We start from the raw sequence: 27358 nt of genomic DNA, 5'->3' as shown, positions 1-27358 counted from the left end.
CTCCATGGCCACCAGGCCAGACATCACCTATGCTATCCAAACACTAACCCTCCATTGGAGAGCTGTTAAAAGGATATTCAGATACCTGCATGGCACAGAAGATTTGGGATTACTTACAATGACCTGAATGGATATGTGGACATACTGTACTCACACAACCAACAACCAGTTCCCATGGCCTCTGGCAATTGCCGGAGGCACCCAATCAATTCAGTTGTGTTGATTTTTAATTCAATCCAAGACCTTCGTGTGACGCGTGACCAGTTGTTGGTCATGTTAGTACAGTATATGTGTCCGGGTTCTCAGATAGACTGGGGATCATCACCAATCAATTGGAAGTCAGTGTTGGGATATGTTTTCCTGTTGGGAGGGGGGGGGGGGCACTGTGCTGTGGTCATCTAAAAAGCAACCCCCACAGTTGCCCTAGCATCTACAGAAGCTGAGTATATGGCAAGTTCAAATGCCACTATGCAGGTGATATGGCTGAGAAACCTACTAAATGAACTCAACTTCCTACAACCCTTCCCTGCCAAGCTCAATCTCGATAACCAATCAGCCATCGCCTTTGCCTCCAACCCACAGTTCCATGCCTGATCAACCACATGGATATCCAGCACTGAGGTTCAGCCATCTTTGTGGTGAGTTGGGAATTCTGTCCTGGGCTTAAGGGGGGTGTTGTCAGGGCATACCCCACCTGACCCTCCACTGCACCCTGTGCCATGCTGCCCTACTCTGCTTCTTCTGCCATTGCTCCCTGCTCCTCCTATCTCATCCTCCTCCTCTTTCCTCTTTCCTCTTTCCTCTTTCCTCTTTCCTCTTTCTCTCTATTTCTGTTCTATGGTCAACTTCCTCTTTCTCTATGTACCACCAGCATGCCTGCATACCCAGGAACACTGCACACCCCTCCTGTACCACCACACCCTAATGCCACTGCCTCCATCACCACACCTGCCACACACATCCTGCCCACACAGTGGCCACCCCTGGGATCTCCTGCATTGACACCCAGAGAGGTGCAGCTGTGTGTGGAGATGACGTGGCTCCTTCCACATGACCACAGCCACATGTATATAACAGCACCTGGGGTGGGAACAGAAGAAGCAGCCTTCTTCTCACTTTCCCACTTCAGACTAAGTGGTTGGGGACACTCACCCCACAATGAGACTGCCACTACACACAGCTGCTTCTTGTCCCAACAAGTCCCTCACACTGGGCACTATGCCGGGACTTCACCACTTTCGGAGCTGTCCCTGACAGGTGTTAGAGTATAAGCTGGCAGGACCCTATGAACATGTGACATGTAGATACTGTCAGGGATGCATCCAGGGTCAAGGGGGCCTGGATGTAATGCCTGGTGCTGAGGCATGCAGAGTGGGCATGTGTACTGATGGGCCCGATGCAGCACAATGGTCCCTGGCCACTTAGACTGAAGTGGGAATAGTGAGAAGAAGGTTACTTCTTTGGTTCCCACCCCAGGTACATTCACTGCATTCAGAGCCAAATTATCCCAGGTACTATTCTGCACTGTAATAATGCACAAGCTGTGTTATCCTGTGCTATTCCCTGAAAAATCCCAAGCCTCTGAGCAGGCACCGGTTTAACTTACAAGATGTGCAAAATCACGCCTGGGTATTTGCCAGGAATATAGCAGGGCTGAGCACGTGCCTGCACTATCCTCTGTCCTATTCCTTGTTTCTGCAAAATCCACGTTCTATCCTGCATCAAGCATTAGCTCAGGCCTATTCACTATTAATATTTGTTTTAATGATGTTTGGTTTTGTGGTGAAAATCTTACTCCGAAGGTCTTTCTTGTCTGCATCCACAGCTGATGCTTGCTCCAGATTGATGAGGATAATCGACTCCATCTCATCCTTACTTGCACCAACCTTACCCTCTAACCCTTCATGCCTCCTGGTTGTCATATCCCAGATCTTCCGCCTCCCTCTGCTCTATCCATACACAACTCCTATGACCTCCACCAGCCCTCCCAATCTCTCTCCGCTGCCTCTGGTCAATGCCAATGACCCTAGGACTACCTCCTCCTCCTCCTCTCTCCCGCTCTGCCACCCACCTACGTCCGCATCACCTCCAGACCTCTACCACCATACCTCCACCTCCTTGGACCCCTTGTTCAAAGGAGATGGGCTTGCTCGTTGTTGATGAATCCCAACTTGTCATTCCATCCTCCTTCCTACCTCCAGTCTCCACACCTCCAGTACCTCTGGTACCTCCTCATTCCTATCTTACCTCTGGTCTTGATAATCTTATTGTTTTATCATTTGATATTTTCTACAACCCCAATCTTCTGGACTACAACTTCCGGGCTCCGGACCTTTCTGGACCTTGCAAGCGAGGTAGCGAAGCACAAGGAGGGGAAATGGGGGAAAAGGGATAGGGAATGGATGCACAGCACAGCGGCACACCAACCTACCACCATGATCACCACAACCTCAACCTCAACTACTTCACACCACTCCTACTCCCACCCAGCAGGATGAGAAACGAAAAAGGGGGGCCAGCAAGCGGCTTCCTTGGACAGAATCAAGACCGAACTGAAAACTCAGCTGGGACTCGGTGTCCTATAACTTGGTGTGGATCTCCCTGAGGACACTGTGAGGCTACCTTGCCTCCCTCAAGACTACTGCACTCGACCACGCCTCCAGTTGGTGACCAGATCTAAACGTAGCAGAGGGGAAATCTCTGTATCAAAATGTAACTAACCAATATTATATACAAACGACCCTGAAAACGCATCTGCGAGCTTCCAGCATGTTCCATATGACTCGTCTGGTCACGTTGCAAGAGAAAATAGAATAGGATACACAATATCACAAGCAACAAAATATAAAACAATAGAAAGTGGCCACAGAAAATTTAACCTGCATCTCCAGCCCAAACCACTCGACACAACTGCTCTCCCTTCATGTCAACCAACTCGCATAGACTACAGCTATCCAACGCAACAAACCGCATCCAATTTGATGGAGAATTGATAGCATTGAGGTGGGGAATATCCGGCACATTTTCCTAACTTTCCAACCACATGTTGCCATGGTCCCAAAATTGGCACATCCTCCCGACCAGTCATATCATGAACAATGGATATTTATCCCCATTTTTATGAAGCCTGAGGGATGCCAGGGACCATCTGTGCACCCCATTTCCCATGTGTGCACAATGGACATGTGACATGCATCGCGATACACAACTGAAATCTGCATATCTCTGTCAATATCTCACTGATTCTCTTCACGTAACATGCGTTGAAATTGCCTCAATATCCTCTACCATTCATACTATAACCTCATCCCCTAATTCCTAGCCAACCTTCCACTGTAGGATTTTCTAACATTTTATCCTGCATGTGAGACCCGATATATCGCCTGTTCTGGGGTGTCTGTGACCACCACCCCTACAACGTCTTTCTCTGTAGTTCCCTGCTTGTTCATAGATGCTTTCAGACCTTGCCATTCAGTTGGCTTTTATTTCTCTCACTCCACAAAACCTCAGACGTAATTCGGGCTTTTCACCTATTCCTATTTGTCTTGTGGACTTCTTTCTATTTACTTCCCCTTCCCCTTGGTAACCTTTGTTTACCTTCGGATCCAATTGTTTCCACTATATGTACATGTGTACCCCTCTAGTAAATAGTTCCCCCAGTTATAATATAAACAGTCTTCAGCCCTCCAATAACCTCTTCCAGGACGTCTATCACGTCCCACTCGTCTGTCGCTCCTAAGAACCGAGTAACAGGCACTCCCAGAGACACCTTGGTATAACACCCAATGAATTGCGTGACGAACAATTGACCCCCACTAATGCCTCCTCCATTAAGTAGTGAGGGGGGGGCCTCTGGCCCCCTTCTGCTGGCAGCCTTGGTTCCTCCATCGCCAGCTCCCCTGGCAAATGGGGACAATGAGAACATACCGGGCGCAGTGCTCCGTTCTGAGTCGCTGAAGCCAAGTCCCTTCAACACCCCATCTCCCTTGGAGCTCCACCCCACCTCCGGTCTGTCTCCAACCCACCATCGGACGACCCGGAACATCAAGCTCCACCTGACAGCGTTGCCTGGATAGCGATCAACCTATCCTCCAAGGAAAGATGCTCATGACACTGGTGGCTTTCTAGCACAGAGAACCTTACCAATCTGTCAGGGGACGACTCCCAGGTCCCCAGGACCCTCCCCTATGGCCCACAGCCTCAGGTCTGGCCAGCCCTATCCAGGGCACAATCTACTGTGGGTAAAAAGCAGTAGGTAAGGTACACTTGCCTACTGTGGGTAAGGAGATGAGAAGGAAGCTAACTTCTCATCTTCCCACAGTGGCCACAATATCAGCAAAACTTCCAGGGATACCCGGAAGTCACATGAAGGGGTAGGAACCGGGTCCGGAGCATGTGGCACGCAGAGCGTGCACGCATGTGGGAAGCGTGGCGGGTGGAAGCGGGTCCGGACGCGGGTCCGGGTCCGGGCTAGTCAGGGTGTGTGCCCTGACACAATCATCAGGCAACACACTGCTCTCAATCGCACCATAATCGCACTTCACACTTGCAGGAATTGTCGAACTGTGATCTGGTCCACTTGGCTTTGAGTAAGGTGAAGTACTGCTCCACAGCATCACGAATGTTGTTGTCTTCAATCATTCCTTTTTTGATGTGGATCTTAATTGTTTGTGCCAGGAATCAGCGGTTTTGAAAAGGTGTGTCCACTTTCACCTACCGGTGTTCCTAAGCTAATTCTCACCACCTCACCACCTCACTAACTACTTATTGGCACCTTGAGCCCCAACCACCAGTTTGGGGTAAGGGCAGGCTCTCCATCTGCTCTGAGTTGTGTTGGAGCATCATCTGGCAAAGGTGATGGTAGAGGGTTTTCACATCAATGCTTTCCATGTCGAGTCCTGGGCATTCAAGGCTAGATCAGTAAGCCTGACCCACATTACATGTTATGGGGCATGTGACTCACACATGCATTGGCAGGCCACTTGTTCGTTGTCTGACCTCTCACACCATTTCTGCTGTTCAGGTGAGTGTCTGCGGTACTATTAGTGGATTTTAGCTGCACTTATTGAGTCATCTGCCCTATGGGAAGACTATTGCTACTTTGGCCAGTGGAGTAGTGTTCCATCACTTCAAGTCTGATGTTGTGGGCATGCTGAGAACACTGGTTCTGATTGCATTACCACAGAGATCTAGCTGAGGACCAGATGGAGTTTTGTGCATCAGCGAGGTGGACAGCATATTGCCTTCAGGACTTTGAAGTCCATTGGGTGTATTCATTGTTCTTACAGCACTGGTACCAGTACTACTATCTGAATTTTTTCTAAAAGTAAAGAGGATGTGGAAAATGAGTGGAAAATGAGCAGTACCGGATTTAAGAGTTGTTTGTATGTGTGTGCATCGGACCCCTATTCTGTGTGCAATATTCTGTGAAATATTCAGTAATGGATACTGCCAGGACCTAGCTGGTGCCCCGCAAATCTGTTAGAGACCAGATGCGAGATGAAGGAGATGTCTCCATGGCAGAGGGCTTTGGCCTCAGCGACTCAGACCAGGAGCACTGTGCCTAGTTACACATTGTTGTGGGGACAACTCCGTGCACCGCAAAAAGTCGGATTCTGCAGAATTTGGCCACCAACATACACCACATACCCTCTGACGCTCCTGATGCTCATTCTATCACTATCCAACACTCCATAGCTTGTACATAACAAGTTAGTACTAATAGGACCCATGAAGGGACAAGAAAGAGTTACATCCAAGTGGCAAAGACACCATCCACGACCCTAATGCCCCCTCTGAGCTAGTTGCTTACGCACTAAGACCCCTCTCATCATAATACTCAGCCTTGATGTCCAAGAGAGACGTAGGTGAGTGTTTGTTTGAGGTTCTAGCAGACCCAGTAGCGCCCCAGGGCCAAAAACCCAAACCTCCATCACACCTGTGCACACTACCACCCTCCCCCTTCTCTCTGTCTCAAGTCTAGGCGATAGACCCATTAAAACATCTGTGCCCTAATTTACTTACTGGCAGCGAGAACTAAAGGGGGATTAACTCTAGTCAATTTTATCACTAGGGTGTAACCTATCTACAAGTTAAGTATATATAGTTACAGCGAGGGCGGGCCCATGAATGGCGGGACCAAGTGGAGCAGAGCTAATGGAGTTAAACATTAGCTGACTGAATATTACTGACGAGTCGGGTTATGGGGTTAGCAGAATGGCAGGCTATAACCCAGAAACGGAAAGGAGGGATAGGCCCAAAGGTAGACTTGCAGGGCAAGCAAGTGAATTGAAGGGGTGGTGACCATTGAGGGAGTTGGAGGTGATTGCGGAATATGGGGGCTCCGAGGTTAGTGATGAAGGAGCAGAGGTAGTCCAGAAGGACAATGGCCATGGATGGATATGACAAAATCCAGTCAGTGAAATCCCTGTGCTATTCTCTGTCCCAGTGTGCAGGAGTTCTGAACTATTCCTGACATATCCTGCGGTCATTCTAGTGTGCAATATAACAGAGATTATCACAGATATCCCTGTACTATTCAGCTACAGATAATCTTTCTCTAAACACAGTGATTTCAATACATGCGGCTTGGGTCACATGAGGTCTGCCATGTCACCCCGCATACGACTGCAGTCACCTGGGTGTCCCTGCAGGGGATCCTGAAGGTGTATGCTGCATGTGCTGTAGGAGTGCATGATGGGTGTGCTCAATTTCATGGAACCTTATGTGGTAAATACATCAAAATTGGGCTCCCACCCTTGTACATTATTAGGGAAAAGGAATTATAGGAGGGAGTAATAAAAAAGAAGAGAGTGGGTTTTCATACGAACCGAAAGAGCTTTTTCACGAAGGAATTGGTTGAGATTTGGTGGAGAAATTCAAGCTGAGAAGTCCTCTTGTGCGAAGTCCGTGCACTTGACCATGACCATGGGAAAAAGGTCAAAAGTTGATGGCAGAGGACGATCTTGGGGGTCATTAAATCCAGAAAAATACTCAAAGACTCAGTGTTGAATTTCACCCTAATTGGTTCAGTGGTTGTGGAGATATTAAGGGAGATTCTGATTATCAGGCATGACAGGAGTCATGGGACTATATGAACTATGTGGATGCTCATGTGTGAGCCAGTCTCAGTGGAATTCCAAGAGAATATGGGCTAGTTAAATGATAAAAATGCTAAAGAAGTCATTGGAGGAGTCTTGGAATTTTGGGATATTATTTGGTCCGAGTTTCCCTGTGCATGGATAATCAAGATATGTATCCTGTGTCTGAGAATTCCCATTCTCAGTCAAATCTCCACCAAATTTCACAAAATCGGTATCGTTAGAAAGCTATGGATGAGGAGAGTCTAATGAGATAAAGGGACTGAGTTTTTACGCGATATCGGGAGTGGTATTAGGATGTTGGTGTTCATCATTTCATTTTTCTTTTGTTGTTTGGAAATTTATTCAAAGCCAATGGCAACCAAGCCTTACCGCTGTTGTTGGTGAAGGCTTGGCTTAGCTGAACCATATATTTTGGAGTCTTTTTCACAACTATATGGGTATATGTACATAGCGATTGATACCAAAACAGAGATTTTGTAAGGAGTGGTAACCCCACCCCTTATTTCCTATTACATAATTGTATAATTGTCTTGTAATAAACATGTATATACAAAGTACATACAAGAGTGTGGGAAAGTGGAAAGAGCAACTTAGCCTTTCCTCGCATACTGTTGCAAATAATAACTTCATACAAGTTACTTTTGTTGGCAGCCTGAGGAAATAGGCTAACCAGGGTTGGCACCTACACCAACCCCTTACAGATTTCCCCCCCTCCTGCTACTTTTGAAGTCTGTGTACTTGGGTGTTGTGAGTGGCCACATGATTGGTAATGGGCTTTAGGGAAATCCACCACAGAAAGAAGATAAACAAGAGTTACCAGATTTATTTCCCTGAAATCCCCCCCCCCCCCCATTGAATATATGGACCTGTTCTACCATAACACCCATTCAGCCCCTTTTCTTTCTTCCCTAGCTCTTTGGGGAGTGAGTTGGAGTGCAACTGTCAGGGGATGTCTCACAGGTCCCCGTGACCCCCCCCCCCCCATGGCCCACAACCCTAAAGGAACACAGCCCTGTCCAGGGCACACTGCTGTGGGTAAGAAGGTGGATAGATAGAGGCAAGTAGTATACAACTTGCCTGCTGTGGGTGAGAAGGTGAGAAGGAAGCTAACTTCTCACCTTCCCACAGTGGCCCAATATAACGAAAACTTCCGGAGATATCTGGAAGTCACATGAGGCCCGAGACCCGGGGCCTGGGGCATCTGGCCGCATGGAGCATCTGGCACAGGGCGCATGCAGGGGGTGCAACAGCTGGGTGTGTGTGTGCATGTGCGTGTGCATGTGCATGTGAGTGCAGGTGTGAGTGCAGGTGTGGGCTAGGTCAGGGTGTATGCCCTGACAGCTACCTTCCGTTTTCTGGGTTTGTGTCAGGGGACGACTCCCAGGTCCCCATGACCCTCCCCTATGGTCCACAGCCTCTGGTCTGGCCAGCCCTATCCAGGGCACAATCCTACTGTGGGTAAGAAGATGAGAAGGAAGCTAACTTCTCATCTTCCCACAGTGGCCACAATATCAGCAAAACTTCCGGGGATACCCGGAAGTCACATGAAGGGGTAGGGACCAGGCCCAGAGCATGCGGCATGTGGAGCGTGCGCGCATGTGGGAAGCGTGGCGGGTGGAAGTGGGTCCGGATGCGGGTCCGGGTCCGGGCTAGTCAGGGTGTGTGCCCTGACAGTTTGTAGCAAATTCCTGCTTGCAGTGTGCATGCCACATGCCCCTCCTGTACCTACCATCCCTACATTGCCATCACCACCACCATGCTCACCTCACACCTACAATGGACCCTCTTGGGATCTCCCATGGAAACACCTGGAGAGCCACGGCTGTGTGCAAGGGTGACATGGCACACCCCACATGACCAACCCTGCATGTATATAATAACAGCTGGAGTGAAGTACCCTTCTTCTCACATTCCCACTTCAGACTAAGTGGTCGGGGACGCTCACCCTGTGATGGGACCGCTGCTATGCATAGCTGCTACTCATCCCATCAAGTCCTGTGCACCAGGACTTCACCACTTTCAGAGCTGTCCCTGACAAGTTGTCCCCACAACACCACCACCTCCATTCCCTTTCTGGGTTGTTCTCCATGAGGAAATTTGTATCCGGTGCGACTACTGGACTTATCCAGAGCTCCAAATTCTTATGACGTAAACCAGCGTGACTGGACAAATGACATAAAATGGACAAGCCTGGTATCGAACCCAGGACTTCTAGCGTGCATCCATACACTACTCGCCCATTATGCCAGGGGGGGGTACCCCTTCCCTGATGGTTTGGGAGATCACTTGATCCCTTCCTCCAACACTCCACCTTCCCTGTAACCCAAGTCATGGGTAACATTTAGTTGACTAACCTGTCAGAACATGGCAAAAGGGAACAAGCATGTCTGGACCTTTCCCTGGAAGGGAGGTCAGAGGTAGAGGACGAGCAGAGGGACCATGGCCTCAGCAACTCAGAGGGGAGCACTGTGCCAATGTTCAATTATGCTATTGTTGGGTCCTTAACTTCAGAACAGGGGGGGGGCATGAACTCTGGGGGGATCTAGTCATTGATTTTGCACTGAAGTGCCATCAACTATGGTACATGACCTATATACATAATACAGGACAAATAAGAGAAGAAAGGGAAATCCCAAGAAGGACTTACCCACTTGCCAGGTTGGTGAGCTTGTGAGAGAATTGCCTTATCGAGCATTGTGGAGTGGGTAAGTGAAGGGTGGAATTAGCAACAGCTATTGGGTAATGGGAAAACCTTTGCAGGGTTGGTGGAGGTCCTAGGAGGTCCGTAGTAATGTTGGGTTGATAGAAATATTAATAATCTTCTATGATGAGGATATGGGGTACCAGAGAAGGTACTAGAGATCGGAGGCAGAGGTGAGGGGGAGGTTGAACTGGAAGTGAACCAGAAGGGTGGCGGAGTAGGTTGGAGGTTGGGTGGAGTTGGTATTGATATGACATAACCCATGATCCTGTTATGTCAGCCCTGCCTGGCTCCTGCCATTTATGGGCCCCACCTAGACTTCCTAATGTATCTATATATACTGTCAAAGACCGGAATCTAATGGGAGGGAACAACTCAGTTTATCAGCCTCAGTGACTCAGTGTCAGGGCACACCTGCCCCACCCAGCTCCACTCCACCCACTGCCCCTTCTCTCATCTTCCCATTCCCTCCTTCTATTTCTCCCTCTCTTCATTCTTATTCTCTATTCTCTCTATTTCTATTTACATGGACAACTTTCCTTTGATCGATGTACTATTGACCCACCTGCAATCCACACATGACACACTCAGCCCCAGGTGCTCTGAACGACCCCCCGGTGCACCCAGTACACATGCTTGCAGTGGATCTCTTTGGGATCCCCCATGGGGATACCTGGATGGCTGGGGCTGTGTGTGAGGACAATGTGGGAACCCTCAAGTGACCCAAGCTGCACGTATATAAACATACCTGGAGTGGGAACCAAAGAAGTAGCCTTCTTCTCACCATTCCCACTTCAGGGACACCTGTCTGCATTGGGTCTGCTGCCATGCATGCCCGCTTCATACCCTACTGGGCCCTCAGCACCAGGCAATATACAGGTGCTCTTGACCCCAGTGTCATGGCCATGCATTCCAGCCCGTTCCCAGCCCATCCTGATGCCACCTGAGCCCATCCCCACTGCACAAGCATGAGTGCGAGCCCTGACCTCATCCCTATCCTCCTTGAGGACTCCCTGCTCACCCCCCCTGCTTGCCCCTAGGCTCCCCTATGCTTGGCCGACTCCCCCACAGCCACACCAGCCTCCCTGCCCTGAGTCTGCCTCCAGCACCACACCTAGCATGACTCTGCAACATCACCTACTCCACCTGCTTGATCCTCACCAGGCCACTACCATTCCTGCACCTGACTCCAGCCCAACTCCGAGTCCGGCACCGATACCATTGCCATTGCTGCTATCGCAGCCCTACACTCCTTCACTTGTTTATCTGTTATTGTTTGTTTTGACCCTCAGTCATTGCTGGCCACTGTGTGGCCAACCCCACTCTTTGTTCCCTTTTGCTTCCGGACCCTTCGGCCTTCGGCCCGGGTCCGCTTCTATTCATTTCCTCTTCCTATATATATCCTGTATGATACCTTATAGTACCCTAGCTCTAATATCAACTTGACCATGACTCTGTCAGGGACGCGTCCGGGGTAGAGGAGGCCCGGGTGAGACGCCCGACACTAGGAGCCTCGCGGGGAGTGGAGCGGGCGTGCGTACTGGCGGGCCCGGCTCAGGAGGCAGTCCCTGGCCACTTAGACTGAAGTGGAAAAGGGTGTTATTGTTATTAAAAGGGAATACTATGTTACTTACCTGAAGTGGAAAAGGGTGAGAAGAAGGCTACTTCTTCGGTTCCCACTTCAGGTATGTTTATATACATGCGGCTTAGGTCACATGACGGGTGCCACGTCATCCTCGCATACAGCCGTAGTCACCCGGGTGTCCCCGTGGGGGATCCCAAGGGCGTCCGCTGTGAACGTGCGAGCTGGACATAGCGGGGGTCGCCCGAGGCGCCCGGGCTGGGCGTGTCGTGAGCGCGCTGCCGGTGGGTCAATGGTACATTGATACAAGGAAAGGTCGTCCGTGTAGAATAAAGAGAAAGTAAAGAGCAGGTGAGATAAGTAAAGAGAGAGTGGAATGGAGAAAGAAAGAAAGAAGAAAAGGGGGGAGGAGGTAGGGGAAGACCGGGTGGCGGGGTACCGGGTGAAGTGGGGCCGGGTGGGGCCGGGTCAGGCGGGTGTGCCCTGACAGACTCCCCAGGCTCTGACCCCAACAAGGCAACCCCAGTGAGTGTGAAATAAGGGCCAGGAGACAGCTAGGGGGCACAGCGCTCCTTTAGAGTTGCTGAGGCCAAATGCCCTACCCTTGGGCCTTGTTCATGGCATCATGGCTTATAGCAGCCTGCAATGCCAACCCTCGGTGCCAACCCCGGACCCATATCTAACACCTGGACTGGTCTCTGACACTCAGACCAGGAGCGCTGTGCCCAGTATAACATTGGGGCCCTAATTTATGGACAGGAGAGTCTACTAGAAAAGGGGGGGAAACTTTGGTTGATTTTCTGACTGACTTTTTGGTATTGTCATGACCCAGCACTTCCCATGGTCAGGTGGTCCCTCCCCAGTCTTTCTCCCACCGCCACTTCGACCCCATCTACTCCACTCCCTGCCTGACACCATGTGGATGAGCCCATTGGCCATCCCCATCCTAGGCACCCTTTTCACAGCCTGCAACAGGCCTTCATTCACTCCCTGTTTACTCCTGTTTTCTTGACAGCCATGCACTGCCATCCTTCTCCCATGTTCTTTGTTTTTTTTTTTTCCCTCCCTTCTTAAAGCCACCCACAATTTCTGTGAGATCTGGGGACTTATTCCCATTCATTTCTTTATACTTAAATACCGGTTGTAAACTACCTGGTACCTTAGTTCAAAAATCCACTAGGGTTATCCCCTTTGTTCTTAGTCACACTTCCCGCATCCTGAAATATTGGGGCCACATCAAGAACGAGGCACAACACTCATGGACAGGTTGTTGAAGCTGAAACCCCACTTCACTGCGACTGACAACTCCTGCCCTTAATGGGCTGTTACACCAAGGCAGTGGACCTTAACAGTCGCGAACAGCCAACCACAGTAATGTCTTCCCATGCCCCTGACAGGTATCTACAAATATGGTATATATAGATACATGGGAAGTCTAGGTGGGGGGCCCATAAATGGCAGGAACTGGGCAGAGCTGACATAACAGGGTCAAGGGTTAGTCAACTGAATATTACCGGTGACTCCGGTTATGGGTTTAATGGAGAACAACCCAGAAGTAGAATGGAGGGGGCAATCCAAAGGTGGACTTGCAGGGCAGGCAACTAAATGGCCCAGTGGAGGCAGGGGTGCACTTGCAGACATCGGAGCTGTCCAGAGGCCTTTGGGGTTCCGTACATAAGTTATATCAAAATGGGGGGGTGGTGACCAATGGGGGAGTCGGAGGGGAATACAGGATTGAGGGGCTCCAAGGTTGGCAATAGCAGAGCGGAGGTAATCAGGGATGGCCAGAGGTGACAGGAGGTGGTGGTGGAAGATGGATATGACATATACTCAACTTGTAGATACTGGAAACCTCAGTCAGAATCTCAACTAGAGTTCCCCTTTTTCTGAAGTAGACTCCCCATCTGTCAGAACATGTCAAGGAGGGAACAAGTGTGTCTGGACCTTTCCCCAGAAGGGAGGCTGGAGGTAGAGGACAAGTGGAGGGACTGTGGCCTCAGTGACTCAGAGAGGAGCACTGTGCCAATGTTCGGTAACACTAGTGTTGGGTCCTTAACTTCAAAACGAGGGGGTGCAAACTCTGAGGGGATCTAGTTGTCGATTTTGCACTGAAGTGCCATCAACTACAGTACATGATTTATATACATAATACAAGACAAATGAGAAGAAAGGGAAAACCCAAGATGGACTTACCCACTTGCTGGGTTGGCGAGCTTGTGAGAGAATCGCCTTATCAAGCACTGTGGAGTGGGTAGATGAAGGGTGGGATTAGCAACAGCTATTGAATAATGGGAAAACCTTTGCAGGGTTGGTGGAGGTCCTAGGAGGTCTGTAGTAATGTTAGGTAGATAGAAATATTAATAAACTTCTATGATGAGGATACAGGGTACTGGAGAAGGTACCGGAGATTGGAGGCAGAGGTGGACCGGAAGTATACTGGAGGGTATGGCAGGGGTGAGGAAGAGGACGAACTGGAAGTGAACTGGAACGGTGGTGGAGTAGGTTGGAGGTTGGGCAGAGTTGGTATGGATATGTCACCATCTGTAAATTAGGGCACCAACATGTAATGTGGCACAGCACTCCCGGCAGAGTCTGTCATATCCATCCCTGGCCATCGACTTCCACTCCCTCCGATCCCTCCAGTCTACCTCCACTCCTTCTTCACTAACCTTGGAGCTCCCGTATTCCGCAATCACCTCGGTACCCCTCGATGGTCACCACCCCCTCTTTTCAATTTATTACCTATGCCTCCCTAAGTACGGAGCCCCAAAGGCTTCCGGACAGCTCCGACGTCTGCTAGCGCACTCCTGCCTCCGCTGGGCAATACACTCGCTTGCCCTGCAAGCCCACCTTCGGGCTTATCCCTCCTTTCTGTTTCTGGGTTATCGCCTACCATTCCATTAACCCCGTAACCTGACTTGTCGGTAATATTCAATCGGCTAATGTTTAAACCCCGTTAGCTCCACTCTGCTTGGCTCCGCCATTTGCAGGCCCACCCTCGTTGTAACTATATATACTCAACTTGTACATAGGTTACACCTCAGTAATAAAATCGACTAGAGTTTACCCCCCTTCAGTTCTGGTTGCCAGTTTAGTAAGTTAGGGCACAGACATGTTACTTGGCACAGCGCTCCTGGCATAAGTCGCTGAGGCCAAAGCCCTCCGCCATGGAGACATTCCCTCGTCTCAACCTGGTCTCTGACAGAGTCACTGAGGCCAAAGCCCTCTGACCTGAGTCTCTCTTTTCCCAGAAACAGTGTTTCTAACAGATGGCTGTTTTTTTGAGTCTCCCCTTATGGGAGACTGCAGTTTTTTTTTATAAACTGCTCACTTTTTTTCATCACTGCAAATGCAACCTTGCCCATGTGGGCACATATTGGCACCATAAGTGTGCAACTGATTCAATTGAAGTGGTTGTAAATAAAGTTGTGTTTAAAAATTTAAACACACCTCATGCACTTAAAAAAGTGAGGTCTGTTAAGGGCTCACTCAGCACACCAGACAATAAGTGTCACAAAGGTGTGTAATTTATGGTGATGTTAAGTGATACTGGAAAGTACTGCTTGATCACATGACCACATATATATATATACAGGGCTTGTGCCCTGACAATGTGGCTCCACATGAAACCATTTAGGAAAAATTGCAGTCATCCATGGGATAGTCTCTGGTGTATATTCCTGTAATATTTTGCCAAGTTGCTCAATTGCATGTTTATACTGTGAATTTGGTAATGAAATAGGAGCTATCGCGCGTAACTATAACATGAAAATACAATGAGTTATGCGCAAACACAGATAGGAAAGAAATGGTATCACCTCAGTCTCGAAATAGAGAACTGAGGGAGGGAGAAAAATTACGGCGTCCAGCGTAACTTATACGACTGGAGCCAATATCGCTTAAAGCGATTGTCAGTGACAACTGGCGATATAAGACAAAGTAAATTGGGAGCGCGTGGTACCGCGACTCTGAAACAAAAAGGTATAGTCGTTGTTAGTCACGACGATATTAAGTTAAAATAAAGACTCCCCAATCCATGCTGCAGCTCGGCTGTTGTCGATGAGCGTTGATATTCCAACACGCCCACTCAACGATCATGACCATCGATAATTCCCATACCTCTGGTGAACTTGTCGTGTTTAGCCAGCGCAAGTCCTTTAGTAAGAACGTCGGCCACCTGATCGGCCGTCGGGACGTAATCGAGCTCTACATCTCCATTGTCGACGCATTCTCGAATGAAATGTTGTCTGATGTGAATGTGTTTAGTCCGTGCATGGAAGGTGGGATTAGCGGCAAGGGCAAGAGCACCCTGATTGTCGCCGAGGATGGTGTGAGGAATAGAAGGGGGTTTGAGGATGTCGCCAAGAAATTGCTGAATCCAAATGGCTTCCTTAGACGCGTGAGTCAATGCCATGTATTCACCTTCTGTGCTGGAAAGAGCCGTTGACAATTGTTTCTTTGAACTCCAAGAGACGGCAGCGCCGGCAATCTTGAACACAAAGCCGGAAATGGATCGATGATCGCGCGAGTCACCCGCCCAATCGGAGTCGGAATAGCCTGTAAAATCATCATCGGGAACTTTACCGTTATAGACTAGCTTGTAGTTCCGTGAATAATTCAAGTATCTGAATACACGATTAACGGCGGCGAGATGTTCCTTCCCAGGATTGGCGGAGTATTGGCTCAGCGCGCCCACTGAATACGCAATATCAGGACGTGTACCGAGCATCGCGTACATGATGCTACCGATTCGGGATTGATAATCGCGTACATTGACTTCAGGGGCATCGAGACGGGGTAGTTTGAAGTTGGATGCGATGGGAGTGGAAATCGGACGAGAGTCAGCAAAACCAAAACGTGAGAGAATGTCTTTTACGTAGCGGGTCTGGGATATTGAGATTAGGCGCCGGGATCGATCGCGTGTGATCTCAAGTCCTAAAAACCAATGAATGTCCCCGAGATCCTTCATCTTGAAGGCCATCATGAGTTGAGACTTCTTGGCGTTAAGAACCTTGACATCGTTGGATAAGATCATCAGATCATCGACGTATAGCGCGATAATGCAGAAGACATGTCCCTTCCCACGATGGATGAACACGGCATGATCCGAATCACACCGGAGAAAGCCGAGTTTCGCGAATTCTTTCTTAGCCTTTTTGTACCATTCCCGCGAGGCCTGCTTCAAACCGTACAGGCTCCTCTCTAACTTCCATACCACATTCTCCTTCCCATAGTCCGCGCTCCCCGCTGGTGGATCCATGTAGATAGTATGTTGGAGATCGCCATTCAAAAAGGCGGTCTTCACACCCATTTGGTGGACCTCGAGATCGAGTCGCGCGGCGATGGCGAGTAGGATCCGGATAGAGACCCATTTGACCACAGGTGCGAAAGTTTCATCATAGTCAACTTGAAAGATTTGACCAAAACCTTTAGCAACAATCCTTGCCTTGTAACGTTCAACGGAGCCGTCCGCTCCCTTCTTCAAGGCGAATACCCAACGACAACCGACGACATTTCGAACATCAACTTCGTCAGTACTAACCGGAACATAGGTCCGGGTTTCCTTCAAGGACAATAGTTCGTCTTGGCAAGCTTCGAGCCAGGCGTCAGAGTCGGGGCGGTTCATGGCGCTTTTGTAGGTGAGTGGAATATCAGATTGGGCGACGTAGGCATGGGATTCGCCCACTGGTTGGGTGTCTGTGGAATGGGGCTGATTGGATCGGCTATAGGAACTCACGAAATATCGATCATCATCATCTCTCGTGCGCACGCGTCGTTCACGTCTCGATCGTCGCGGTCCCTCCGGTACGGATTCTTCCCTGACATCTCCACCGATCACACTATTCAATCCATCCACTTGTCCATCATCATCATTGTCCCTTTCCCCACCGTTCTCGTCACCATCCATGCAACTTCTGTGATCATCATCTTCCCTCTCTACCTCCCCGTTACCAGATCCAACCATACTCCCCCTGTCAACCACATGCGAGAGAGAATCCACCACAGGAGATTCGATCATAACACGTTCAGAATCAGGTGAACCCTCAAAGAAGTGGACGTCGCGAGACTCGTGGATTTTTCGAGCCTCGGGGTCGTATATTACAAAGGCCTTTTTGCCGACGGTGAGACCTAGATGGATTCCCATAATGGACCGGGCAGCAAGTTTATCCCGTTGACCTTCAGGAACAGCAAGAGTAGCCTTGCATCCAAAGGTGCGTATCGTGGATACTGATGGTTCGTTGCCTGTCCATAGCTCGAAGGGAGAAACATCATCAGGAAGGGCGGAATGGGGAACGACGTTTTTGACGAGTGCAGCGTGCCTGAGCGCGTATGGCCAAGCGGTCCGTCCAACAAGGGATTTGACGCTTTCAAGCATCGCAATCACCATCATGACGAGAGTCCGGTTAACACGCTCGGCTATGCCATTCTCTTGGGGGGTGTGGGGATTGGTTTTCTCGTGGACGATGCCGATGTCTTTGAGGTATTGGGTGAAGTCGTTAGAGAAGTACTCACCACCACCATCGGTACGTAAGATTTTCAGCTTTTTCCCGCATTGACGTTCAGCTTGAGCCAGGAACTCCTTGAACTTCTCGAGGGCATCGCTCTTCTTCTTGATAGGGTAGACAGTGAGATATCGCGAGTGGTCGTCAACGAACGTGATGAAGTATCGATACCCTTCACGTGTCACGGTCTGTACCTCACATACGTCTGAAAAAACGCGTCCAAGAACTTCGTCAGAATGGGTAAGTGTCGACTTTGGAATGGGGGAACGTGTATGGCCTGACGCTTCACACTCTTCACAGTAGGTAGAACTTCCCTTCCCATCCCCGATCACTTCCATTCCCCTGGCCATTCCACTCCGGACCATCTTCAGAATCGACTGCGTCGAGATGTGTCCGAGTCGGGCATGCCAAACATCAAGAGACGCTGTCGCTGTGGTTGTTCGAGCAACCAGCGCGGCTTCGACATTCCCGTCCTCGACATCTCTACTGATGTACGCACAATCTAAACCGGTTATGATACAAGGTAGCCTATAAAGGCCGCCAGAAGTCTTGGCAATGCCGAGTACTTCGTCGTTTGGATTGAGGATCCGGCAACTGTGGACGGAGAAATGAACTTGTATCCCAACTGAGGTCAAGCGTGCCACGGAGAGAAGGTTAGTACCGATTTTCGGACAATAAAGAACGTTAGTGATGATGACGCAACGATCTTCGGTCCCATTGTGGAGGATGACTTCGATCTGGCCCTGACCAGTGGCAAAAAGGGCACGTTTGTCGCCGAGGTAGACAGGACGAGGAGGATGTAAAGGTGAGTATGAAGAGAACCAATTGCGATTAGCGCAGATATGTGATGACGCCCCAGAGTCTATAACCCATTCAGTCATCCGTGCACGATCACTCCCTGCAACCGCCACCTGTTCTTCTACCAGAAAAAGGTCGATCTTGGCGTCCTTCTTCTTATCCTTCACGGCTTGTTTATCACTCGACTTCGCCGGCCGTTGGCCTTCAGATCCACCACCTTCTGCCCAACACTGTTCGAAGGTGTGTCCCAACCTCCATTTACAGTTAGTGTTTGTACAACGTGGGCGATCTTTAGTCTTTTTAGATTTCTTCCCATCCGACTTATCTGACTCTTTGCTAGCAACCTTTCCAGATTTGGCAATTAGAGCGGTAGACGACCTAGGTTTGGATTTCCATTTCTCTTCTCGGAGAATCTGAGCGATGAGTTTGTCACAGGCAATCGTGGATGCGTCGTCGAGATCCGCCAACATTATCGTTTTAAGGGTATCATACGACTCTGGTAGTGCTTCGGACACTATCATAGCAAACTTGGCGTCAGTATAAGTATCGCCAAGACTAGTCAGTCGGTCGTGAAGTCCCCGCATCTCGATCAGCTGAGGCTCAAGAGGTTTGGAATCGTCTAGTTGGTAATGATGAAGTTGAGTCATCACTCTAGCTGCATCTTGTGCACCGACTCCATTGTAACGTTTGGACAGGGCAACCCAGGCTTCTTTAGCGGAGTCTTTCCCTTCAATCATAGATAGAGGGGTGTCTTCAATGGTGAGTGCAATCTGGGTAAGAGCGTTGCTGTTTTTCTTATCCCATTCGACAACAGCAGGATCAGGGGAAGTAGCAGCCGCTTTGCCAGAAGAGCTAGAGGACGATGAGGAGGAAGATGAGGAAGAGGAAGATGAGGAAGGTTTGTCAGAGGTTTTGGAACTGGGATCGACAAATTCCCAGAGTGCTCTGTCGACGAGAATCATGCGGCAGCGAATAGACCACATTCGATAGTTACGACCATCGTTCTTTAATTTCTCGATGTTGTAAATATTCTTAGAACTATCGTTTGAGGTGGCCATGGCTGGGCTCATAACCTAATGAAATAGGAGCTATCGCGCGTAACTCAGTCTCGAAATAGAGAACTAGTATTAAGATGTTTACCTATCGCGCGTAACTATAACATGAAAATACAATGAGTTATGTGCAAACACAGATAGGAAAGAAATGGTATCACCTCAGTCTCGAAATAGAGAACTGAGGGAGGGAGAAAAATTACGGCGTCCAGCGTAACTTATACGACTGGAGCCAATATCGCTTAAAGCGATTGTCAGTGACAACTGGCGATATAAGACAAAGTAAATTGGGAGCGCGTGGTACCGCGACTCTGAAACAAAAAGGTATAGTCGTTGTTAGTCACGACGATATTAAGTTAAAATAAAGACTCCCCAATCCACGCTGCAGCTCGGCTGTTGTCGATGAGCGTTGATATTCCAACATTTGGTTTGTCCCAGTGTCTCATAGAAAATTGGTGGAGCAGCCATTGAGCAGAATCTGTCAGTGTGTTGGGCAAAAGTTCAGGTGATTCAATCCAAACGAGGCCAAGGGCACTTGCTGAATGTATTGCTTAGTCATCTACTCACATATGCAACTGGATCCTTTTAGAACAATTCAGTAACCCATCAAGTGAAATGGGACTAAGTGGCACAGTGCTCTGCTTGAGTCACTGAGGCTGAAGTCCTTGCCCCCTCAAGTCTACTCTCCCTCTGAATTGTCCTGTTGACCACACTGTCTCACATCCACCTTCTTTGCCTTTTTAACAATTAAGTCCCCTGCAAACCAAGATTTTGTGACACACTTTTGGTCAAATTCACGGATTTATGATGCAGACAGGTCACAGGTTTATGGGCTAACTCCTGTCACATGCCATACCTGTGGAATCACTTTCTCAGTGAAGCTACATGCTTCGGGTAGAAGTCTACCTCACACTTACCTTGTATTGATGAGCCCCTCATGTACAATCAGTCAGGCTAGCCACACTGCCATTGTACAAACACAGCCACAGGACAACAAAATAGAGTACAACAACAACAACATTAGGGACCTAGATCCTACACACAATTTCTACATTCCTGTCCCCATGCCAGTAGCACATATAGACACTCTACAAACAGGACGGTACACTTGGATATCCTCTTGCCTGCCGAAATGCTAGCACACATGAGCATTCAACAGCGATATAAGCCACTAAGGGTGAAAGTGAGAATTGTTGTTCACAACACTGCTCAAATGATCTCACCTGAAACATTCAGTCACTTTCTCCATGGTAGGCCGTTTGTCCGGTTCCCATTCCAGACATGGTCCGACATAGGCAAAGAATTCATCGGAATCCTTCCACTCAAAAGGTGGTTCATGCTTCCTCACTGCGTCTTGGACATCAAGGGGGCCTTTCGCCTTCGCATATGGCCTGATATCGGAAAGAACCTAGGATACAACTCATTACAGTCAGAAAGTTATATGGTAGCATATTGGCACGCTAGAACCTGGCCAGAAGCACAACCAAATGCCCAGACGTCGCTTCTTTTGTCGCGCTTTTTCACGCTGCAATCGAGGATCTCGGGGGACGTGAATCGCACAGTACTGACAGTGCTGGATCCTTCTGCATGGGTTGAGAGATCAGAAAGTATGCATGATAGTCCGAAGTCACAGAGGAGTCCTGTTCCATTGGCATCAACCACAATGTTCTCCTAGTAGGGGGTTCCAGGTGGACGGCGATAAATCACAGAGGACAAACTAAGTACAATGAGACATACTGGCTTGATATCGCCGTGAATTATTTCCATTGAGTGTAGATAACTCAGGCCTTCAGACATATTCACAACCTGTGATAAGACATTGTTAGCAAGGCCACGTAGAAGACGCGTAAACTTCCCAGTTGACGGCGGTCAGCAGCTGGAGTACATTCCAGGTACTCCAAAACGTTTCCTTTCTCACACCAAGCTGAAATCAACTTAGCGCATATAGTATTGTCATCTTCGGAGCATTCCAATGTCCATCCATGGAATGCGACCACGTTGGGATGCTTCAATGTCACCCAAACTTTCACCTCACGTAGCATTCTCTGCAGCGCCAGTACACATCAATCATGATTCGCAGTAGACCGCCATTGTACGGACCTTGGAAAACTTGGAAACTTCTTTTTTAGATGAAATAATTATTTCCTTCAGAACCTTGATACACACGGTACGCTGGGAGTAACCTCCTGATCAGGTCTACGAGATTCAAAGCACACAGAAATGTTCTCTTACCCCATCAAAGTCCCCCTGATAGATTTTTGCAAAACTCCCCTGATTCACTAGACGCCGTCGCTGAGTTACTCGACCCTCGAGGTCGACTTGAGGGAGCTGCTTAAGAGGTTCGGGCATCCAAGGTGGATGATGTATAGTTGAAACAGGTGGGACGGTAGGTGTGATGCTAAGGGTATGGTGAAGCCCTTGTGCTAGTACTTGCTCGTAATTTTTGTCCACAATGTCAGGAATCTTGGCCCCGGGATGAGAGACAAGAATCAGAAGGTGATCGATACAATCGCACCTCGGACTGTCCAGGGTCGGATGTCTGGGGGCTTCTATTCAATGGGAATTGAGGATAAGTATTACATTTGTGCCGGTTCAAGCGGTTCAGAGGGAGTCGCGGCAGTCCCGCGGCGGCAATCGTCACTGGCAATGCTAGGAGTGTCAGGTCCGTTCGCAAAACCACCACGTTCCACTCACTTTCCCATGGTGTTTGGCTACCGAGTTCGCCGCTGTCATTTGGGGGGGATGCGGGAACGGCGCTTGGGGAAGGTTCGGCTTGAAGCGTTGGGTTTGGGACGAAGGCGGGTAATGATTCCGGAACCTGGCGTCTCTGAGGGAGATTATCAGCCACATCTATTGGGTCTGCGGCAGGAGGTAAACCATGGTGAGTAAGGGGAGGCTCAGGATGCTTGGAGTCTCGGCGATTAGGGCTGCAGACAGGAGAGCCCTCCGAACCGAAAAGTGTATCAACGGGTGGCATCATCCAAATGGAGGGTTCATCATCACTGCATGTAGGCGATTGTTGTAAATTTAGATCTGGTTGAGGATATCGACTAGCTGGACCTAGTACTAAGGGGATTGAAAGCTGACCCGCCGAAACGGCAGCAGCGCCCGGAGAGGGAGTGATTAGGGTGGAATTTGGGGGCATAATGGGCAAACGCTGTAGGAGAAGGGGGAGGGGAAGTACGCGAAGGAAAGAAGAAAGTGTGCAACTGAGGCGCTGCGCTGCACTCAGTCCTCGTTGTTTCCTTCTCTATGCAACGAAGAAACAACGAGGACTTGTTCACCACGCAGCGAATTCATATTGTTATAATAACCAATTCAAGTCCCGGCCCGGTTTGGTTCGGTTCTAGAGCGGAGCCAGAAACTGAACCCGAACCGAACTGCCATTTCGGTTCTCTCACGGGCGGTCCACTCAGCACTGCGCTGAGAAAAAAATTCCGGTGGTGCGAGATTACTGTACTCACATGACCTACCGGCATGGTCCCAAGCGTGACACAAAATCCCCAGCCGGGATCCCATTTTTATGCGTGACACCCAACCGCCCGGAGTTGGCTGAGCCGAATTTATATTGATCTCAAGCCATATTTGGCAATCAGTAAATACAAAAATTTGAAACACATTTGCTGTCCCCTGTAAAAATTTTCTCACTCACTAGTATCACATATGGATGGGTTTTCTCTCGCACACCGCATCTGCTCTTGCACAGATGAGCCTATTGTTGAAAAACGAGGTCGAGAGGTGGTGATGGAAGTAGACCGCTAAGTCTATTAACTTGATGTAAACAACTGTAAATACATGATTCGAGCTTGACTTCCAACACACCCTCTCAAGCAAAGAAACATCAGCCTAGTCAGCCATCTAATGATGGCCTATAGAGGGGGGGCTGTTTGGCCTTCAAATAGGCCTAAAAGGGGGTATTTACTAGTGGATGTCCTGGGATGATTCTATAATTCAATCAAATTTGTATTATTCAGCGTAGACATTCAAAACATAATGCCGCAATTGAATCTGATTTCCCATGACACTCAGGCCGCTCAACTGTCTGTGCACAATGCTGGCCACTGTCTGAAGGGGTGTCAGCACTGTTTCCCACGGTCTCAATGCACTTTACGCAGATGGATAGCCCCTTTGAATAGCTTCCAGAATATACAGTCATTCACGTGCCAATGGTTTTCACCCCTCAATGGTTAATATGCCCATAGCATCCTTATTTCATAGTCATATTTCTTCATTTTTTTTCAAGCTTGTATGCAATGACTACAGCTACAACTACGCAAAAATTTGAGCTGATCGGACATGTAATGAAGGAGTTATAGTAGTTATTAGCGTGGAAAATGGTAAATATGAGGGTTGCGCATCCTGTACATTCCAGAAGTAGGGAAATGACAATAAAGTATGACCCGGGGGTTGGGGTGTTACTCAGGAGCAGAAGGCCATCGGCACATGTGCCAATGTTTGTTTGTTTTGGTGAACAAGCAGTTGCCGGACCTGGGTTTACATCCGTGCTTCCCTTATTCACACATCCATTTCCTGTTCTGCATTTGCGATTTCCTTAATGGCTCGACATGCAGACTCCCTGAGAATGAGAAAGCAAAAGGCATCTCAAGCAGTAGAGGAGCACATGCTGCAAACTCTTGCTTCATATCATGCTGAATTAGTGTGCGCTCAGCAGGAAGGCCGGCAGGCTGTTAGTGCACGAGAATATGCATTGGAATGCAGGGTCCCATATACTACATTTCTATGGAGACTCAAGGGAGGACAGGGTTGCAATGCAGCTGCTATGGCCTGATCATGGCTAAATCAGGCAGAAACCGATACTCTTGTGGAATTTTTGCTTCTCATGTCGGACTGTAGCTTCCCCTTAACTCATGATGGTGTTGCTGGGTATGCACTAGAAATCGCAAAAATACGACATCCCAACCTCCAATCACTGGGTGTAAAGTGGGTTGATGGTTTTTTGACCCGTAATAAGGACCAACTTAATTCGAAGTGGAGCACAAATCTTGAGAATATACGCGGAGGTGCTGTTAATCCTGCTACAGTAGAACACTGGTTTCAGCTACTGCAGGCTCAATACAAGGAGTTTAACTTTCTCCCTGAGAATATATATGCAATGGACAAAAGTGGCTTTCCTTTCGGCACAGGAGAAAAGGTCAAAGTGATTGCTCGCAAAATGACTAAACAAGCACACATCCAACGTGATGGAAACCGGGAGAATGTCAGCGTCATTGTGACTGTTTGTGCTGATGGTTCCTATGTACCCCCTGTCGGAATTTTCAAAGGACAAAATATTAACTCAAAATGGTTAAGGAACAACCCAATAAAATGCGCGTGAGTCTTCATGTTTATACCCCAGCCTACACTCACTCTTGGGCAGGGTCACAGTCTCAGACAAAGGCTGGACAGACCATGAGATTGGATTTGATTGGCTTCAAACATTCAATGAATGTACCGAGGAGAAGGCAGGGGGCCACCATCACCTTCTGGTTGTTGATGGACACAATTCTCATTACAGTCTTGACTTCATCTCTTATGCACATGACCACAAGATCGTCGTACTTTGTTACCCTTCTCATACAACTCATGTGCTTCAAGGGCTTGATGTCGTGATTTTTTCTCTCCTCAAGAGAAGCTTTACAAATCACCGCAATAAGTATAATTGGGAGAACACACCGAGGAAGCTAAATAAGACATCCTTCTTGTCTGTCTTCAGCTCTGCCTGGTTGGACTCAATCACTGAAGCACACATTATGACCAGTTTCCATGTAACTGGGGTCTACCCATTTGATCCCACAGTAATCCATCCACGTCAGCTTGCCCCAAGTATTGAACATTCCACTCGTGCTGATCTCCCCTTACCTGTTACATCCCCCATTAAATGGATGATGTATTTCCATGGTCAACTTATGGCTCAAAAGTATCATAGAGACAACACACCTTCCCCACTTGATGACTCCCAGAACCCTCAGATGTACCTTGATGGTCAGAACGGTGGAAGTGACGAGAATGACAACGATGATGGGGACGATCAGCCAATAATCAACCCATTGATGTGTGTGACACATTGGCAGCAATCAGATCTCCAATCATCGTGCTGCCTGGGGTCACCGATGGCACATTCTCAAGCAAAGAAGTGCGCGTTGGATGATCTAGAATGCATCATGTCATCATCATCATCGTCTAATTTCATTGTCTCAACTGAACCACTTTCTTCAACATTTAAACTCCCAGAGCGGGTATATGGTGATGGCAGAAGCCTCCGAAACATCCAATGGGGCCTTGCTGAGGACACAGAATATGAGAAGAAAACTCATGAAGAGCTGATTGCTGAATTGTGCGAGACATGAGCTGCATTTTGAAATGCAAGGGATTATGTGACAAGCACTGTTGATGCCATAGATGCAACAAATGCACAGTTAGCACTTTCTGGGATGTATGTATCAAAGGCTCGGACTCAGCTTCTTTCCCATGAGGAGGGAGAGAAAAACAAGGAGGAAGGTGGTCGGATCAAAGGTGTGTTTGGGCGCGTGGTGACACATGAGGGATTTATTCAGCAGCAGAGTGATCGAGCCAAGAAGAGGGAAATGGAGGACGCAGTGGAGAAGGCAAAGAAGGAGGCGCAGAAGGGCTGGGAGGAATTTCAGAGACACCAGAAAGCCGGTGAGGCAGCATGGAAAGTGCAGAAGGAACAGCTGCAAGCGCTGAAACAGAAGGTGCCAAAAAAGCCAAAAGCGGTCACAAAAAAAGACTGGATGGCAGAAAATTATCCTCAGTTGGTAATTTCGCCATCGGATACAGTGAAAGAGTGTGGAAAAAGAGTGGAGGAACCCATCTGCGATGCCGATGAGCAGTGAACGGGGATCGATCTGGCATGGGAAATTCAAGGTCACACTATGTCACACTGAACCATTAAGCTGTGAAAGGCCCATTTGCTCACCTGCATTTATTCTCCTTCATTTCTCATTCTTTTTCATCCAATTTTGGACAGTAGGTACATTATAAGTCTGGCTACTATTGGGATTTTTTTTTTTTTTGGAGGGCAGATCTCAAATTATAGTGTCGAAATTACAAAAGGTGCACCATTGGCACGTGAATGACTGTATATTTTGAGACTGAATTGACCAATAAATCATCAAGAAAAACACAAAATACTTTTTTGGACACGAGTCTTTGGGTTAGTGTGGCTGTCCACCTCATGTCTGTGCACAGTGCTGGCCACTGTCTGGAGGGGTGTCCAGACTGTTTCCCACGGTGTCAACACACTTTGCATAGTTGGATAGCCCCTTCAAATAGCTTCCAGAATATATTTGAGACTAAATTGACAAGCAAGTTATTGAGGAAAATGCAAAACACTTTTTTGGACACGAGTCTTTGGTGTCATATCCATTGTCCTCCACTACCTCCAATCCTTCCGGATTACCTCTGCTCCTTCGTCACTAACCTTGGAGCCTCTGTATTCCGCAATCACCTCCAACTCCCTTGATGGTCACCACCCCCTCAATCCAATATATTACCTATGCCTCCCTAAGTACAGATCCCCGAAGGCCTCTGGACAGCTTCAATGTCCACTAGTGCACTCCTGCCCCCACTGGGCAATTCACTTGCTTGCCCTGCAAGCC

General features: G+C 48.6%; 1 protein-coding gene across 1 annotated transcript; it reads right to left on the bottom strand.

The window, feature by feature from the left end:
* Positions 1 to 20526: 20526 nt before the first annotated feature.
* On the bottom strand, positions 20527 to 23172 carry EI90DRAFT_3052824 (kinase-like domain-containing protein). Its single transcript, XM_039059982.1, has 10 exons — positions 22434 to 23172; positions 22255 to 22379; positions 21972 to 22202; positions 21840 to 21911; positions 21596 to 21784; positions 21477 to 21545; positions 21207 to 21410; positions 20963 to 21147; positions 20657 to 20910; positions 20527 to 20595 (listed from the first exon to the last, which is right to left on the bottom strand). Exons 1-9 carry the CDS (start codon positions 22882 to 22884, stop codon positions 20892 to 20894), a joined length of 1545 nt encoding a protein of 514 aa, XP_038917209.1. The 5' UTR covers positions 22885 to 23172; the 3' UTR covers positions 20527 to 20595; positions 20657 to 20891.
* Between the last annotated feature and the right edge of the window lie 4186 nt (positions 23173 to 27358).

Source organism: Cantharellus anzutake (assembly GCF_015039405.1).
Source record: "Cantharellus anzutake strain C23 chromosome Unknown EI90scaffold_18, whole genome shotgun sequence".
NCBI lineage: Eukaryota > Fungi > Basidiomycota > Agaricomycetes > Cantharellales > Hydnaceae > Cantharellus > Cantharellus anzutake.
This window is presented reverse-complemented; position numbering and strand designations above follow the sequence as displayed.